The sequence below is a fragment of the Nicotiana sylvestris genome, chromosome 2 (assembly GCF_000393655.2).
Source record: "Nicotiana sylvestris chromosome 2, ASM39365v2, whole genome shotgun sequence".
Taxonomy (NCBI): Eukaryota; Viridiplantae; Streptophyta; class Magnoliopsida; order Solanales; family Solanaceae; genus Nicotiana; species Nicotiana sylvestris.
Window position 1 is genome coordinate 14,186,863 of NC_091058.1, and position 16,568 is coordinate 14,203,430.

General features: G+C 34.6%; 1 protein-coding gene across 1 annotated transcript; it reads right to left on the bottom strand.

The window, feature by feature from the left end:
• Positions 1-237: 237 nt before the first annotated feature.
• On the bottom strand, positions 238-3,770 carry LOC104248716 (protein NSP-INTERACTING KINASE 1-like). Its single transcript, XM_009805018.2, has 11 exons — positions 3,435-3,770; positions 3,192-3,324; positions 3,007-3,078; positions 2,782-2,925; positions 2,614-2,685; positions 2,441-2,500; positions 2,236-2,333; positions 1,963-2,109; positions 1,529-1,870; positions 1,067-1,446; positions 238-768 (listed from the first exon to the last, which is right to left on the bottom strand). Exons 1-11 carry the CDS (start codon positions 3,538-3,540, stop codon positions 445-447), a joined length of 1,878 nt encoding a protein of 625 aa, XP_009803320.1. The 5' UTR covers positions 3,541-3,770; the 3' UTR covers positions 238-444.
• Positions 3,771-16,568: the final 12,798 nt, after the last annotated feature.

Consider the following 16,568-nt stretch of genomic DNA (forward strand, 5'->3'; position numbering starts at 1 on the left):
AATGATTCTCCAGAAATCATTAGTTTCTGCACTCTGACCCTCCATTATAAATAAAACGTCTGATTCCTTTTCAACAGCCGTTGCTAATCATTATATACGCAAACCGAACTAGCAATGAGGCATATGTACTCGAAGGCAAATGATGAATGTAATGGGAATGCACTCAATAATGCTTAAAAACTAATCTCATAATGTCAAAGTCACACCATTATCTAAACTACAAATACAAGTCTTAAGTTAAAAACAATTGAACTCTCAACTGAAATAATTTAACTTAAAGATGAGCATATACAAGAAAAAAAGAACACATCAAAGTTCTTTGAATCTATGATGTTTCCTTACTATACAATACATAGTTAACGAATGACCTCTAGAAATCTGCCTGAAAGTTCTAAGTGTGAATTTAAATATGTATAAATACGTACTACTAAAGAATATAATATCTCACCTAGGACCAGATAGCTCCATGGCTTGTACAAGCAACAAAGAATCATCGGTGAGATCTGAAAATCTCTCGGACGAAGACAACTCTTTCGTTTTGTACTTGTTACTACCGTCAAATTTCTGGGATGCTTCCCACCTCTCTGCAAGTCCATCACCTTCAAGCATTCGAACGATTTCAGACATTTTTGGTCTGTGGCCTGGAAGATATTGAGTGCAGAGCAGAGCAACTTGAACCATTTCCTCTAGCTCAATTCGATCGTAGTTGCTTTTCAAATCTTTATCAACCAGGATATCAAGCTTCTTTTCTTGGTGAATTTTCTTAACCTGATACATGCAACACAAGGTTATATTGGGGGAATGACATTCTAAAAAAAGAAGGAAATGCAATGTTTCTAGCGCGAAACTATAAGAGTTTTGACACATACCAAAAGTATCCTTAGAACATTTCTATGGCTATAAGCTAAGAGCACGTCATTAAGGGTTAGAGAAGTTTAAGGTTAACTAGTATCCACATATAGAAAAGTGACATTCTTTTTGGGACAGACTGAAAAAGGAAAGAGTGTCACTTTAAATGGAATGGAGGGATAGATGCTTATTTGAGGCTTGACAAATGAACACTCACCCAATCAAGCATTGCTCCCTTCTGGTTAGCTGCTTTTCCAAATTCTATAGCTCTCATTCCTGTGATCAGTTCAAGAAGAAGGATTCCAAATCCAAACACATCAGTTTTCTCAGATGATTGGCCTGTTGAAAGGTATTCTGGCGCTATATGCCCCACCGTTCCACGAACAGCAGTTGTGACATGTGTATCCTGGTGATCCAAAAGCTTTGCCAGCCCAAAGTCTCCCACAACCGCCTCACAATAGTCATCGAGCAATATATTTGCTGCCTTAACATCCCTATGAATTATCTTTGGATCACATTGTTCATGAAGATACAACAGTCCTCGAGCAGCTCCTAGAGCAATTCGCTTCCTTGTTCCCCAGTCCAACACCGGTTTTGCTATAGAGAGTAACACGGATTATTTCAGCACAAAGCAAATAAGAAATCTGAAATGCCACTTGCTATGAATATGTATCGTTACCTCTGAGACGAAAAGCTACACTACCATTAGACATATAGGGGTAAACCAAAAGCTTCTCGTTTGGTGTCATGCAAAATCCATAGAGCCTGAGGAGGTTACGATGCACTGCTAAGCTTATCATTTCAACTTCTGTCTGAAATTGTTTCTCACCGCCAATTGCATTGCCATCATTTAGCCTCTTTACAGCGACAGGAGTCCCATCTGGGAGATGACCTTTATAAACTTTCCCAAAACCACCTTTTCCCAAAATGTTTTTACTGCTGAAGTTGTTGGTTGCAATCTGGAGATCCTTGAATTGAAATCTTCTCAAATTTCCAAGGGAAACTTCTTCATGGTGCCGATCTAAAATTTGTAAATAATAGAAATGAGTATGAACCTATGAGCATAACTTTCATAAGGACATTGAGCTAAAGTTCTATAACAAATTGACCGACCTTTGACATCAAAAAAGGCCTGTTGACTATGTCTATGCCTTGACCATAGAAACAGTCCAATTCCAAGAACGAGCAAAGAGACGCAACCAAGGCTTGAGCCAAACACAAGGGCAATTTTATGACTTTTTTGCTTCCCAGAAGGCAGAGCTGAATAACACAGAGCAAACGATGAGAATAGACAGAAGAATGCAAGAACTCTTGAAATTACAGGCTGAAGAAAATGGCAAGATTTGGGGGGGGGGGGGGGGAAATGACATTCTATATAATGCGTACATTCTGAACTGTTCAATGTCATTGACATAGGCAGCAGCTGCGTTCCATAGCAGTCTGGCTCGGATCCTGTCGGACAGATCAATGGATTTCCAATGATGCTACAATGAACAACATAAATGATTCAAAAATTCCAGGTTTTCATTAATTGAAATTTAAAAGACTCAATGAAGTAACTGATCCATGAATAAAGTGTTAATTAGCTTACTCGAATTTCTTAGAAGGGAACCTAGGCACTGGTCCGCTCAAGTTATTATAGGATAAGTCCCTGAATCCAAAAAATTAAATACCAAACTCAATCCAAATTGTTGAAACTATTAACATTACAATGAGAAAAAACAATAAAGAGCAATAAGAAAAAGACAAGTAGTAGGGATTTACACAAGAGTGAGCTGTGACAGGTTAGTCAATGAGACTGGAATTTCTCCAGATAAACTGTTATTGTTGAGCCTCCTAAATCAGTTAATAAAAGGAATCTAAGATTAAAAATTCTGGAAGATAAAATGAACAAAAACGAAGTTCTCTCTTTTCAATACTTTAGATACTTACATGTACTTGAGGCTATTCAAGTGTCCCAAAGAAGGAGGAATATCACCAATAAAGAAATTATCTGAAAGATCAAGAGTCTGAAGCTTTGAGAGCCTTCCAATCTCTTTTGGAATTGGTCCTGTTATATTGTTATTCTGCATTAATCTGTCAAAAATAGTTATTCATCACTTAAAATAACACTAAAACAATCAGGAAAGATTGAAATTAAAAAAATTTAATACTCACATAATCTGAAGATTTGTTAAATTGCCAATGCTTGGAGAAAGATTACCAGATAGATTTTGGCTGGGAGACCCTCTGCACAAAACACCCTATTAACATTGAATTATAGGGGAAATATATTTTCCCAAACTTTGAATTCCAAATAAAAAGAAAAAACAAAAAACAAAAGGCATTAATCTTTCACTTACAGGCCAATAACAAGACTCTCAGCAGAGCAAGTAACCATAGCCCAACTACACGGATCAACTGAGGTGCCATCCCAATTATCAAGAACTCCATGAGGATCTTTTAAAGCAGCTTTTATTGCCATTAAAGCTTGCACTGAACATAATAAGAACAACCCCAGATGAAATTTCTTCATTGTATCAAATTTTTAAGACTAAGTATTACACATTCTGCAGAAAAATTTTCAATAGGAACACTAATTATACCTTCAAAGTTGACACCTTTAGGAGAAAGCAATCCTGTTGCAGTGTTCCAAAGGGCCAAGAATGTCACAAACAAGAATGTAGCATTTAACTCACTTCTACTTTCCATTAAATGTTCAATTCACAGAAAGCAAGAAAGAAACAGAAACTCAATAATCAAGCCTTTGATGAATTTACTGAAGCTATACAGAAAGACAAACACTGTATTGGATTTTCCTCTAGGGGGTAATCTAATAGTACTAGTACTAGTCTTTAGATATTGAGAACAAAACTATAGCTTTTGTATACCAGAAAATCATTTTACTACTGTCTTGTCAGTCCTCACAAAAAAAAAAAAAAAAAAAAAAGCAGTCTTTGTAAAAAGGAGAACTTAGCATGCCTGTCACTGGGACAGAGCCCCCTTGTGTGGAAAAGAATATTTTAATATTTTAATATTCTTAACTTTAATAAAGCAGAATATTATTACCATTAGGCTAATATTTTAAAGTTTGAGATATGGAAATCTACTTGCTGCTATCTTAATAAGACACTTTGTCTTGAAATATAGACAGTGAAATGACAAGATTTTAATGGCTTTTTCTTTAAGCTTAAATCAAAATCATTCTTGTAAAGACAAATAAACAAAAGTATTAGTGAAAAGGGTATGTATAATAAGACCAAAATATTTTTCGTGGGTGAGTCATTCACTAGCTAACTTATGGCTTAGAAATTTGTAATTTTTGTCATTATTATGGGAGCTTTATTATGTGGGATAATATTTTTAGAAAAATATAGGGAACAAAAATTTGGTATGTGTAAGAGTGCAAGTATTGGCTTATGGGAGTTGGATTTGCAAGGGAATCCAACATTCCCTGAGTTTGGCCATACAACAAAATCCCAAAATTTTATCTTATTTTATAAATTATTGTTTTAATTAACAACCTAAGAATGTGGGAATCTCAAGAAATTTAGGCTCGAGATTGATAATGGATTTGGTGACCAGTGGCATGGGCCATGGTCCAAAGACCACGCCCATGATAAGGGGGCATCTTTGTCCTCGTGAGACCACTCTTTTTAATTCTCTATACATTTTTACCCCATAACTTTTTCTACCTTTTTATCTTTTGGACAGTTATGTTGTTTGCCCATCTTGTTCATACATCTATTATTTTACCGTTTATTTATCTCTCACCAACACTGAGGTCGAATAAATTTGTTGACCAAAAAACTTAAATAAATGAAAAAAATCACCGAGCATTTTTTCATGACTCTAATATTTCATGATTTTCATCCACTTTATTAACAACTAGCTCTTAAGAAAAGCCTATTTTTATTCTTTTTTTATTACCTTTCTCGCGTATGTATAAGACCGAATCCACTCGATGTTATGGCCAGATGTAAAAGACATCTATTGTTCAAAACGAATTTTTTTTATTACTATTTATTTTCGAGCAAATAATATTGTCCTAAAATAAAACATTATCGAGATAGGCAAAAAATGTGTGAAAATTGCATAATACTGGAAATAAAAAAAAAAAGTCAATATGTGTTTTTTTCAAGCTTTTTTATTCCATAAAATATTCATATTTGTAAAAAAAAAAATGTTCTCTATTGACTAGTATCTTTATTTCACATTATTTTTTATTCATAAACTCTATACCTATAGAATTTGATAATCGGTTGTTCTGTAGAAAGTTCAAGAAACCACCCACCTCAAGTTTACTACCCTTTGGATTGAGTGTATTCAGGCCGGATCTAAAGCATTGTGTACGGGTTCATCAAAACTCAATAAATTTTAATTATACTATATATATATATATATATATATATTAAAATTTTTATTAAATATCGATAAATACTAGGTTGTGAATCTAATTATTATTGTATATTAATTAGAAATCATTGTAAGAACTCGTACACTTTAAATCTTGGATGTGTGCCCAAGATAGGCATCATGCATGTACTTTAATTGATTCCACAAGCTGTTACCACACTATAATGTAGTTAGGACTAGTTAAACATGATTTCACATGCTTAGCACTAAGCTTCATGAGACAGTCATTCCAGAGAAACTTATCCAGAAAAGAAAAGTACTTTATAAAGCTAAAGCTGCCCACCCTCCATCCTTTCATGCTCCCTTTAACATCATGGCGAGGAATTTCAATTTGTTGTGGGTGGACACTGGACAATATCATTCGATCTCTCCTTTTCTTGTTTCCCCCTTTCGTTTCTTTTCATTTAAATAAAAAGTAAACTAATTATGATTGAAAATTAATCTTAGGTGGCATTTTCCACAGTAGCAGATCCAACCACGTAGTTGATTCCAAAATACAAAACAAATAAACATAGAGTTGGATAATACTTATATTTCACATCTTAACTCAAAACGCAACGTTTAAATATTAGAAACAAATTAAGGGAAGTGCAGTGGGAGTCTGTACACTTTTCGTGGTATCTGACGTGTTCATTTTGTATATAGCTGCTTGTACGCATTGCTTCGTTAAATGGACCGTTCCAAGACCAGTCAAATTTTCAGGACTAAGGAGTAATGAGCAAGGGACACTACTGACTACTAAGGGTAAAACATAGTTCAATCTTTCTTAAACATTTTTTGGTTTCCGCCCGGTGTCCGATATCCTCATTGGAGCGCGATTTTTCATAGAATTTTTCCATACCTAGGGCTCGAACCCGAAACCTCTGATTAAGGAAAGAGCAGACACATCCACTGCACCACATCCTTTGATGATCTTTCTTTCACATTTGATATAAACGTTTAGCTTGAGACGGAGCTAACAAAAATAATTTAATTTAGGTATTATTTACAACAATATACCCAGTTTTATCCCACTCCGTGGGGTCTGGGGGATTAAGGTATTATTTGTTGTAGTAAAATAAAATATAAAGTTAATACAAAAATATTGTTTAATAGATAAAATAAATAGATTTGAATTTTGAAAGTTGTGGACTGGTGTCAAATGTTGTTTCGAACTAGTTAAAGAGAGTCGTACAAATAGGACGCATGGAATATTCGAAATCAAAACACTAAAATAAGAGAAGTAGAAAATTAAGGCTCTGTCAATGTCTAGAGCCTATTTGGAACCACAGTTTGCTTGAGAAGGAAAACACGTTTGCATGGAATTATTTTTCTTTTTCAATTTTCGTTTTTATTCTTTTGCTTGAGCCAATTTTTATCCAAAGTATAAAGTGTTTTACCTTTAATTTTGTCTCCCTTCATTTCATCCAATTAGTACCTAAAGTTTAGAAACTTGTATTTTACTTTCCTTTTTCTTTTTTTCCCTTTTCACTTTTCTTCTTTCATTTCCCTGTATTTTACCCAATTGATTCAAAAGAAAAAGAAGTACTAGAAGTGCATGGTGAAAGTGAAGGAAAAGTAAACATGCAGGAGAATGAAGCACAAGTTTAAGCATATTTCTCACTTTTTTTTCTCCCTCCTAAGTTATCCAAACAGATAATTTATTTTTATTTTTTTTCCCTTACTTTTCCTTTTTATTTTTTCATTCTGACGTGATGATCACATTAGCCAACTGAAATTTCTTCTGAAATTGTGTGGAAAAAATATATCTAAAGCCTTTGTTCAATTATTAACATCTCCATCAAGAGATTGGGTTCCATAATACAATATGGTTTTTTGAATTAATAATCACAAATTTTAAGTGAAGCAACAAATTAAAAGAATTAGTAGACATTATCACTTTGTTTGTTTAAATATTTTGTAGGACATCTCCTTTTTATCATGAAGATCATTAATTAGAAGGACAACTTTAAAAATAAAATAAAAATTGAAGTTCTTAGTTTCGAACACAAAATCTCTATATTCATCATGCATGGCTAAAATGATCTTAATTTTTTTTTCTTTTTCGTTTGGACAACAATATTAAAAGTTGATACATTCTTTATGCCAAGTTTCATTCATTTCCCTTTAAAAGGTATTATCTTATATCTATATGAAGAGCAGCAGCATATAAGCAACACCCGAATTTATGAAATTGAAAGAAACAAATGCAAGGAAATGGACCAACACCATTAATGTAACAATAGGAATATGAATTGAATTGACTAAACGCAAGAAAGAAAAAACCATAGTCGACAAAATGACAAAAGAAAAACAGATATGCGTTGTGGAGTAATAAGAGGAATTGAATCACAGCTGGGATCAATTGTCTCTTTCTTTGTTCACCATATCCTAAGGAAACGCCATTCATTCTATTAATACTTGCTTGCTTCGGAGTTGGGACCATTTTGCCATCAAACTTAGATTTTCGAAATCCACAGTATATATTAGTGCTTTTTACTGATGAACTTTTTAAATTAAGTTAAAAAATAAGGTAATAACGTTAAAATATTTACATATTCAATGTATATACGTTAAAGCGACATTTTTATAGCGCGAATTTAAGATATTGAGAACCAGTAAATACAATGCTTCCTAACAAATACAATATATTGCGTAAATACAATAGGTATATACAAAGGCGGACCCAAGATTTGAGCGCGACGAGGGCACCACTAACTCTAAATATGCCAATAATTAACGATAAAATTCTGTGTGCGGTTCTTTAAGAAATTAATTAGTATGACAACTTATCCTCAATATATAAACAACCAGAAATTTTTAAAGAAAGAAAAAGCACTAAGCAAGAGTGAAAGATTACTTTGCAAAATAGGTGCTACATAGGAAGCAATGTTGATAGAAGCGGTGTTGACCGACACTGCTTCGTTAATTTTTCTTATTATATATATAGGTAAGTAATATGCAAAAATAAAAAATTGTTATCAGTACTTTGTTATAAAACATTTTGAGAAAACTGGTTTACTAGGTCTGTAATGAAGCCTTCAATTTTGCGTAAGAGGCCAAGGTTTCGAAACATGCAAGGTTAAAGGACAGAAACTATCATCGAATCCAAAAATGTAAAAGAAAACAAAAGAAGAAAAAAAATGCTAATTTTGGTTGAACCAGGTCTCGAACACAAGACTGAATGGTAAGGAACGCTGGGAAGGTGCTTAAACTAGCAGCTCAATCACTGTTGCCGTCCAGATTTTGTTTTTCAGGGGGCACAAATAGATTATTAAAGGGGTCCTATCTATATACAGTACACATAAAATCTATATGCATGATTTGTCGAGCCTAACGGGTTTTGGTAACCTCGCACCCTCATCCGCCTCCGGGTATATATGGACATGAGAAAAATACATCTGTATAATTATTCAATTACAGACATGTATATATGTCCAAGGACATGGGATTAGTATACCGAAATTTACACGCCAAACATTCAAACTTGTATCATTTTCATACTATTTTGTTTATTAAATTTTCAGTTCATTAATTCTTTTACAGTTAATATTAAAGAGATCAAATATAATCTAAACGGTCGGCTTGCGGCTTCTACCATTCAGTTATATATGATTGTCAATATCGATATATTCATGATACTGACAAAAGGTAGTAGTATGATTATTTAAGGTATTTATTTATTTCTATTTTACTTTCCATTTGAAACTACAAGGTGGGTGAGAGAGTAGTGGTGTTTAATTTCTGCAAAACTTCCGCCTTCGCAAGTTGAAATTAATCCATCTTAATGGAAAATTTCACTTTAGCAAAAGTACTTTTTTTTTTGGCTTTATTTATTTTTCACTTTAAAATTTGCTTGATATTTCTCTCTAATCATTTTATCCTTAATTTCCCTTTTTCTGCTTTTCGAACATAAGAAAGTAAACAAGGAATCTATAGACAAACGGAAGGAAACTTGCAAGAAAGGAGACTGACTAGGGTTGTGATTGATTGTTAGCTTTAATGGGAGAAGTAATGATTATTGAAAGTTGAATTTGAATTTGCACAGAAATGGATATATTTCATTGTATACAATTATATTGACGGAACATGCAAGCAACACAAGATGCTAGAGCTACGTGAATTATTAAGGTGGCCGTGGTACCAAAAACATGCATGCCCCTTACACAAAAGGCTTGTCGACAATGCTCTTCCCTCCTCCTTTTATCTTTTGATGCTTCACCCACAAAAAGAAAAGGAAAGAAATAACTCAAAAGAAAGTTAAACTTCGATTTATCTGAGCATAGTATATATTGTTCAGCTAATATTAGTGGCGGATTCAGAACCTAGACGCTGTGATTTTCGAGCATGAGTAGTTGTTGAACTCGCAAAATTGTGATTGACTTCTCCCGAAACATTACGAATTGAGTAATTACCACCAATTTGGATTATTATGATTGTTGCGGAAGTCAAATGTATATAGTGTGAATGAGTCACAACTACTATACCAAAAATTATGACAGCCACCAAATAATAAATAAGACAATAAAGCAACAATAAAAGGAACACCGGAATTTACGAGGTTCAGCCAATTTTGCCTACTTCCTCGGACACAACCAATATTTTATTCCATTCCAAAAATATAAGTGAAATAATACTAAAGAGAAAAGATACAAATGCCTTAAGAAGATAAGAAGGCAAATGAGAGGTGTGTTTAAATCCTAAACGTTAGGCCTTCTTTTATAGGGAGAAATTCTTCCCAAATTAAGTCTCTCATCGATGTGGGAGTTTGCCATTTTCAACAAATCTCCACCTTGGCAAAATTTCACATCTTCAATTTTCTCTCGGTAACAAATTTTGGTTGTGTCTTCATCTTCAATCTTCAGTGTTCAACAATGTTGATCAAATCCAAACAATGTTGAAACTTGACCGTAGTCACTACTTTTGACAACATATCAGCAGGATTCTCTGTAGTATGAATTTTCTTCACCGTGACTCCACCTTTTTCTATGATTTCTCGTACGAAATGATACTGAACATCAATGTGCTTCGTCCTTGCATGATAAACTTGGTTCTTCGCTAATTGAATAGCACTTTGACTATCACAAAAAATTGTGATACTTTTTTGTTCAACACCAAGCTCTTTTAGCAACCCCTGAAGCCAAATTGCCTCTTTCACAGCCTCTGTAATAGCCATGTACTCCGCCTCTGTTGTAGACAAAACAACTGTTGACTGCAAAGTAGACTTCCAACTAACTGGTGTCTTTGCAAAAGTAAACACATAACCAGTAGTTGATCTTCATTTGTCCAGATCACCCGCAAAATCTGAGTCACAATATCCAACTACAAACTGATTGCCTTCCTGCTCAAAAACTAACCCAACATCTACAGTATTGTGAATATACCGTAGAATCCATTTCACAACTTGTCAATGCTCATTTCCTGGATTATGCATATATTTGCTAATAACTCCAACAACTTGTGAAATATTATGCCTCGTACAGACCATTGCATACATCAAGCTGCCAACTACATTTGCATATGGTACCCTTGACATATACTCATGTTCAGCTTCATCACATAGTAGTACTTAGCTTAAAATGGGGAGCAAGTGGAGTACTAACCGGCTTAGTCTTCTCATCTATGCCAAAACGCTGCAGTACTCTCTTCAAATATTATTTCTGAGATAAACAGAGTTTCTTTGAACGTCTATCTCTTATTATCTCCATGCCAAGAATTTTCTTTGCCTCACCTAGATCCTTCATCTCGAACTCCTTCTTCAGTTGAATCTTTAACTTATCAGTTTCTTCCGAATTCTCGGAAGCTATCAACATATCATCAACATATAGGAGAAGATATAAAAAGGAACCATCTTTAAGCTTGCGCAAATACACACAATGATCGTATTTGCTTCTCTTGTACCCTTGCCGCAACATAAACTCGTCAAATTGCTTGTACCATTGTCTAGAAGATTGTTTCAATACGTATAATGATTTTTCAAGTTTGCACACCATATTTTCTTTTCCAGCAACTTTGAATCCTTCTGGCTGAGTCATGTAGATTTCCTCCTTCAAGTTTTCATGTAAAAACGCAGTTTTTACATCCATCTGAACTAGTTCCAAATTCAACTGTGCTACCAAAGCCAACATAATTCTAATGGAGGAATGTTTTACAACTGGAGAAAACACTTCATTGTAATCAACTCCCTCCTTTTGAGCATATCCTTTGGCCACCAACTTGCTTTGTAGCGAACATCTTCTTGGTTAGGAAATTCTTCTTTCTTTGCAAATACCCATTTGCACCCAATTGCTCTCTTTCCCTTCGGGAGATTGGCCAATCTCCATATATGATTATGATGGAGGGATTGTATTTCATCATTCATGGCAATCATCCACTTATCTTCTTCTGAACTTTGGACTGCGTCTTTATAAGTGGTAGGAACATCATCAGCTACAATTGAGGCGGCACAAGCAACCGCCTCTATAAGACGAATAGGTTTTGTTATTGTCCTTTTTGGCCTGCTAGTTGCAATTGATTCAAGTTGTTGTTAAGGTTCCTGAGTTGGAATCTCCCTCTCTACTAGCTCTTCTCCAGAGGATAATCTTCATTTGTTTCCTCCTCTGCTTCTTGTGTAGAAAAAATAAATTTTCCCTCAAACTCCACCTACTTAGCAGCACCCTCATTTTGTTTGGTATCTTCTGTTACCTTATTTACCATAGCAGATTCATCAAAGGTAACATCCCTGCTGAATATTACTTTCTTTGTCATAGGACACCATAAGCGATATCCTTTGACTCCAGAAGTAATTCCCATAAAAATAGCCTTCTTTGCCCTTGGATCCAATTTTGACTCTGTCACATGATAATATGCAGTTGAGCCAAACACGTGCAAAGAGTCATAATCTACAGCAGGCTTTCCATACCATTTTTCAAATGGTGTCTTGCCATCAATAGCAGCAGATGGTAGACGATTAATGAGGTGGCATGCATATGTAATTGCCTCAGCCCAAAATTCTTTGCCCAAGCCAGCATTGGACAACATACACCGTACCTTCTCCAGCAAGGTCCGGTTCATACGTTCTGCCACTCCATTCTGTTGTGGTGTATGTCTAACAGTGAAGTGTCGGACGATGCCATCATTTTCACAGACCTTATTGAAATGATCATTTTTGTATTCACCTCCATTGTCTGTGCGAATACACTTGATCCTCCTGCCTGTTTGATTCTCCACCATCGTCTTCCATTTGAGAAAAATTCCCAGCACTTCATCTTTGTTTTTCATTGTATACACCCACACTCTTCGAGAAAAATCATCAACAAAGGTTACAAAATAGTGCTTCCCACCCAATGAAGGTGTTTTGGAAGGACCCCAAACATCAGAGTGTACATAATCCAAAATGCCTTTAGTATTATGGATCGTTGTACCAAATTTAACCCTTGTCTGTTTCCCTTTGACACAATGCTCACAAAACTCCAAGTTGCAAGCCTTTACTCCTTTTAACAATCCTTGATCTGATAAAGTTTTTAAGGATTTTCCTCCAGCATGTCCCAAGCGCATGTGCCAAAGCCTGGTTGCTTCTGCCTCTTTTTCGTCACTGGATGTTACTGTCGTTGTCCCAATAACTGTACCACCGCGATAACGATACATGTTATTGTTCTTCCGATTGGCCTTCATTACTACTATTGCACTGGAGCATACTCCCATCACTCCATTTTCTGCAATGATTTTGAACCCTTTTGATTCTAGGGCTCCCACAGAAATGAGATTTTTCTTCAAACCCGGTACATATCGAACATCTGTTAATGTTCTGATCATTCCATCATGGTTCCTTAATCGTATTGAACCAATTCCATATGAGGTAAGAGGATTGTTGTCCGCTGTGTGGACGACTCCATATTTTCCTTCTTGAAAATCCACGAACCAGTCCCTGTTGGGACACATATGATAGCTACAAACCGAGTCCATCAACCATATGTATGATAATGTTGATGTCTCTGTTGTAACTAATGAGAAGTCTGAATCATCACAATCAGCTACATTTGAATCCATAATGGCCTTCCCATTGTTATGTTTGGCCTTATTCTTCAACTTCAGAAAGTCTTTCTTCCAGTGCCCCTTTTCTCGACAAAAGGCACATTCATCTTTGCTGGGTCTAGATTTTGACTTGGATCTTCCTTTCTTTGTCCTCGTTTGATTTTGAGGACGACCCCTCACAACAAGTGCTTCTCCTTCTCCGCCCTTCTGTTTTTCTCGCTTTCTTTGTTCATAGCTGTACAAAGCCGAACAAACTTCTCTGAGAGAAATTTCGTCATTTCCATGGAGTAGAGTAGTTTCAAGGTGCTCGTACTCATCAGGAAGTGACGCCAACAACATTAAGGCCAAGTCACCATCATCATAAGTTGTATCCATATTTTGCAAATCTGTGACCAACTTATTGAAACTGGTGATATGTTCATTCATCGTGGTACCAGGAACATAGGTGAAGTGAAACAGTCTCTTCTTCATGTACAATTTATTTTGACTATTTTTCTTCAAAAATTTATCCTCCAGTGCTTTCCATAATTTACTTGCAGAAGTTTCCTTTGTGTATGGATATTTCTGCTCTCTAGCAAGGTAGGATCGAATGGTACCGCAAGCAACACGGTTGATAATTCTCCAATCTTCTTCTCCAATAACATCTGGTTTCTTTTCTTCAATGGCCAGATCTAGCCCTTGTTGAAAAAGGACATCTAGAACCTCGCCTTGCCACATCCCAAAATGTCCGGACCCGTCAAAAATTTCTACCGCAAATTTCGCATTTGACACAATTCTTGTCATAAGCGAAGATGCCAATGATGACGTATTGTTGACACTTGATGTAGATTCTTCTTGTTTATTGTCTCCCATCTTTGACACAAATATTATTTAATAGCTGACGACACAAATCAAGATTATTTCCTTTCTGGTGTGGAAGATCAGACTAAGCTGCAACCACAGAGCATACTCAGACAGAACCTTGACTCAGTTACCAAGATAAATCTTTTCTGATGTGGAAGATCAGACTATGCTGCAACCACAGAGCATACTTAGACAGTACCTTGGCTCTGATACCAATTGTTGCGGAAGCTAAATGTATATAGTGTGAATGAGTCATAACTACTATACCAAAAATTATGACAGCCACCAAATAATAAACAAGACAATAAAGCAACAATAAAAGGAACACCAGAATTTACGAGGTTCGGCCAATTTTGCCTACTTCCTCGGACACAACCAATATTTTATTCCACTCCAAAAATACAAGTGAAATAATACTAAAGAGAGAAGATACAAATGCCTTAAGAAGATAAGAAGGCAAATGAGAGGTGTGTTTAAATCCTAAACATTAGGCCTTCTTTTATAGGGAGAAATTCTTCCTAAATGGGATTCCTAACTATACCATATATGAAACCTTATTACCCTAAATGTGCATAGTTTGTTAATTACCCGCCCAGTCCACACTTTAACTACAATTTATATACCATTCGACTATTAGGCATTAAAAGGGCAGAATATTCCCTAAAATGCGCTAAAATTAAGGAGAGAATCTTGGTGTTAATTGATTCTACATTAAATTCAATTTTTAAAAAGGGAAAGGAGATTTCTCATCTGCGTATTTTTCTCCAAAACTACAATTCAAATTCTCGAAAAAAAAGAACGAACAATTCAAATTTTCGAGTTTCAACAACTCAAAGTTGAAAAAATCTGTTCTTCCATATATTTTTCACCATTGATAGCCATTAAAAAGCGTGAAAGCTTTGAATTCAAATTTCGGTTTTCAAAAATCATTATTTGTTTGGATTGGGTGTTGTTGTAAATAATTCAGAATATGTTTAGGAGTTTATATCTCAATTTTGAGGGGTTTTGGTGAAGATTAGACTTGGTTTTGACTGAATTTCAGATTGAAACTCGAAGAAGAAGAAGAAGAAGAAGAAGAAGACATATTTCGAGAAATTGTAGAATTGTAGATAAATTGTAGGTTGGGAAGACTAAAACTTCTACAAATCTTCTACAATTATGTCGAAAATGCCAATTATGCTACAATTAAAATGAGAATTGGGATATTAAAATTCAATGTATCCAATTTGAAGATATCTTGTAGATAAAATTTCTACAAATAAACTACAAATCAGTTTAAGTATTGTATAAAGTTTTATTGTTTTTAAGGGTATCTACAAAATTACTACATTAATACTATAATTAAACTACAATCTTATTTGAAAAAAAATTGTTAGTGCAGGTACCCTCTTTTTCTCTTTGGTAGGGTGGGTAGGTGAGGGTGGGGGTGAATAAGCAATGAAAATCACAGGTTAGTGTAATTAGTAGGAGTAATTTCAAAATACTCTTTGATGTTCAAGACACTGTGCAGTGGTTTAATAGGTTTAAATGGATTATACAATTGACATTCCGCAAATGTTATTTTGGTTGTCTTATAAGTTCAATCGCTCAAACTTTTTTCCAATTTCACGTTTTCTTCAATGGGCTGAACTGAACGGATATGTATTACAAGTTTAATTATTCTTTTTTTTTTGTCAACCCAACACATATAATTAGGTTGATATAGCGATCTCACGCCTTTTTTCTGACAATAAGGTTGAATTTTTCTCTTTACTAATTATTATTGAATAGTTTTACTACATATCTTTATGACAATTTGTTCCAAAAATTCTTGTTAATGATTTGGTCGTATGTGTTTCTCTAATAAACTTTTCCAGCTATGCTTTTATATGTTTGAAACGTGGGATTAAGGGGAGAGGGAAATGTGGGATATATAGGAGTTAAGGGGAGAGAGAAACTTGAGATATATGGACACATTTAATTAAGGAGTAAAAAACTTTCAATTAATTATACCTCTAAATTAATTATGGTATATAAATGGTAATTTGGTATGCTGAAATATAATAAACACAAACCTTAAACATTAAGAGTAATAAAGTTTCATGTATGATATAGGAAGGTAAAATTCCCTTCCTAAATTAAGTCTCTCATCGATGTGAGAGTTTGCCATTTTCAACAATGATCACCTTCCCTCTTATATAATTTAGCAAATGAACAGGATACTTCACTATATTTTACAATAAACATCCAAATTTTTCTCTCTAATTTAAGGTTTTCATTGCACAGACTTTCTGTGTCGTCGTTATTAGAACTATTAACATTAGTAATTTCATTAGAAAAAAGTTAAAGGTTTTTGTTCCTTTTGCCTTCGGATTTTGTATTTTACTTAAAAACTATTTAAAATGGGAGAGAGATATTAGGATAAATTAAACATTTAAAAGCTTACTACTTTACTAAAGATGGTAAATTGCTACCAAACTTAGTAGGCATTTGAACATAAAAATTATAAT

Bases quoted from the DNA above. Each gene is read 5' to 3' on its own strand.
- LOC104248716 (XM_009805018.2), bottom strand. From the start codon at position 3,540: ATGGAAAGTAGAAGTGAGTTAAATGCTACATTCTTGTTTGTGACATTC. The intron at 2,334-2,440 runs GTAAGCTAATTA...TGTTCATTGTAG, and splicing joins TTCCCTTCTAAGAAATTCGA to CATCATTGGAAATCCATTGA. The intron at 2,110-2,235 runs GTACGCATTATA...TGTGTTATTCAG, and splicing joins GACATTGAACAGTTCAGAAT to CTCTGCCTTCTGGGAAGCAA.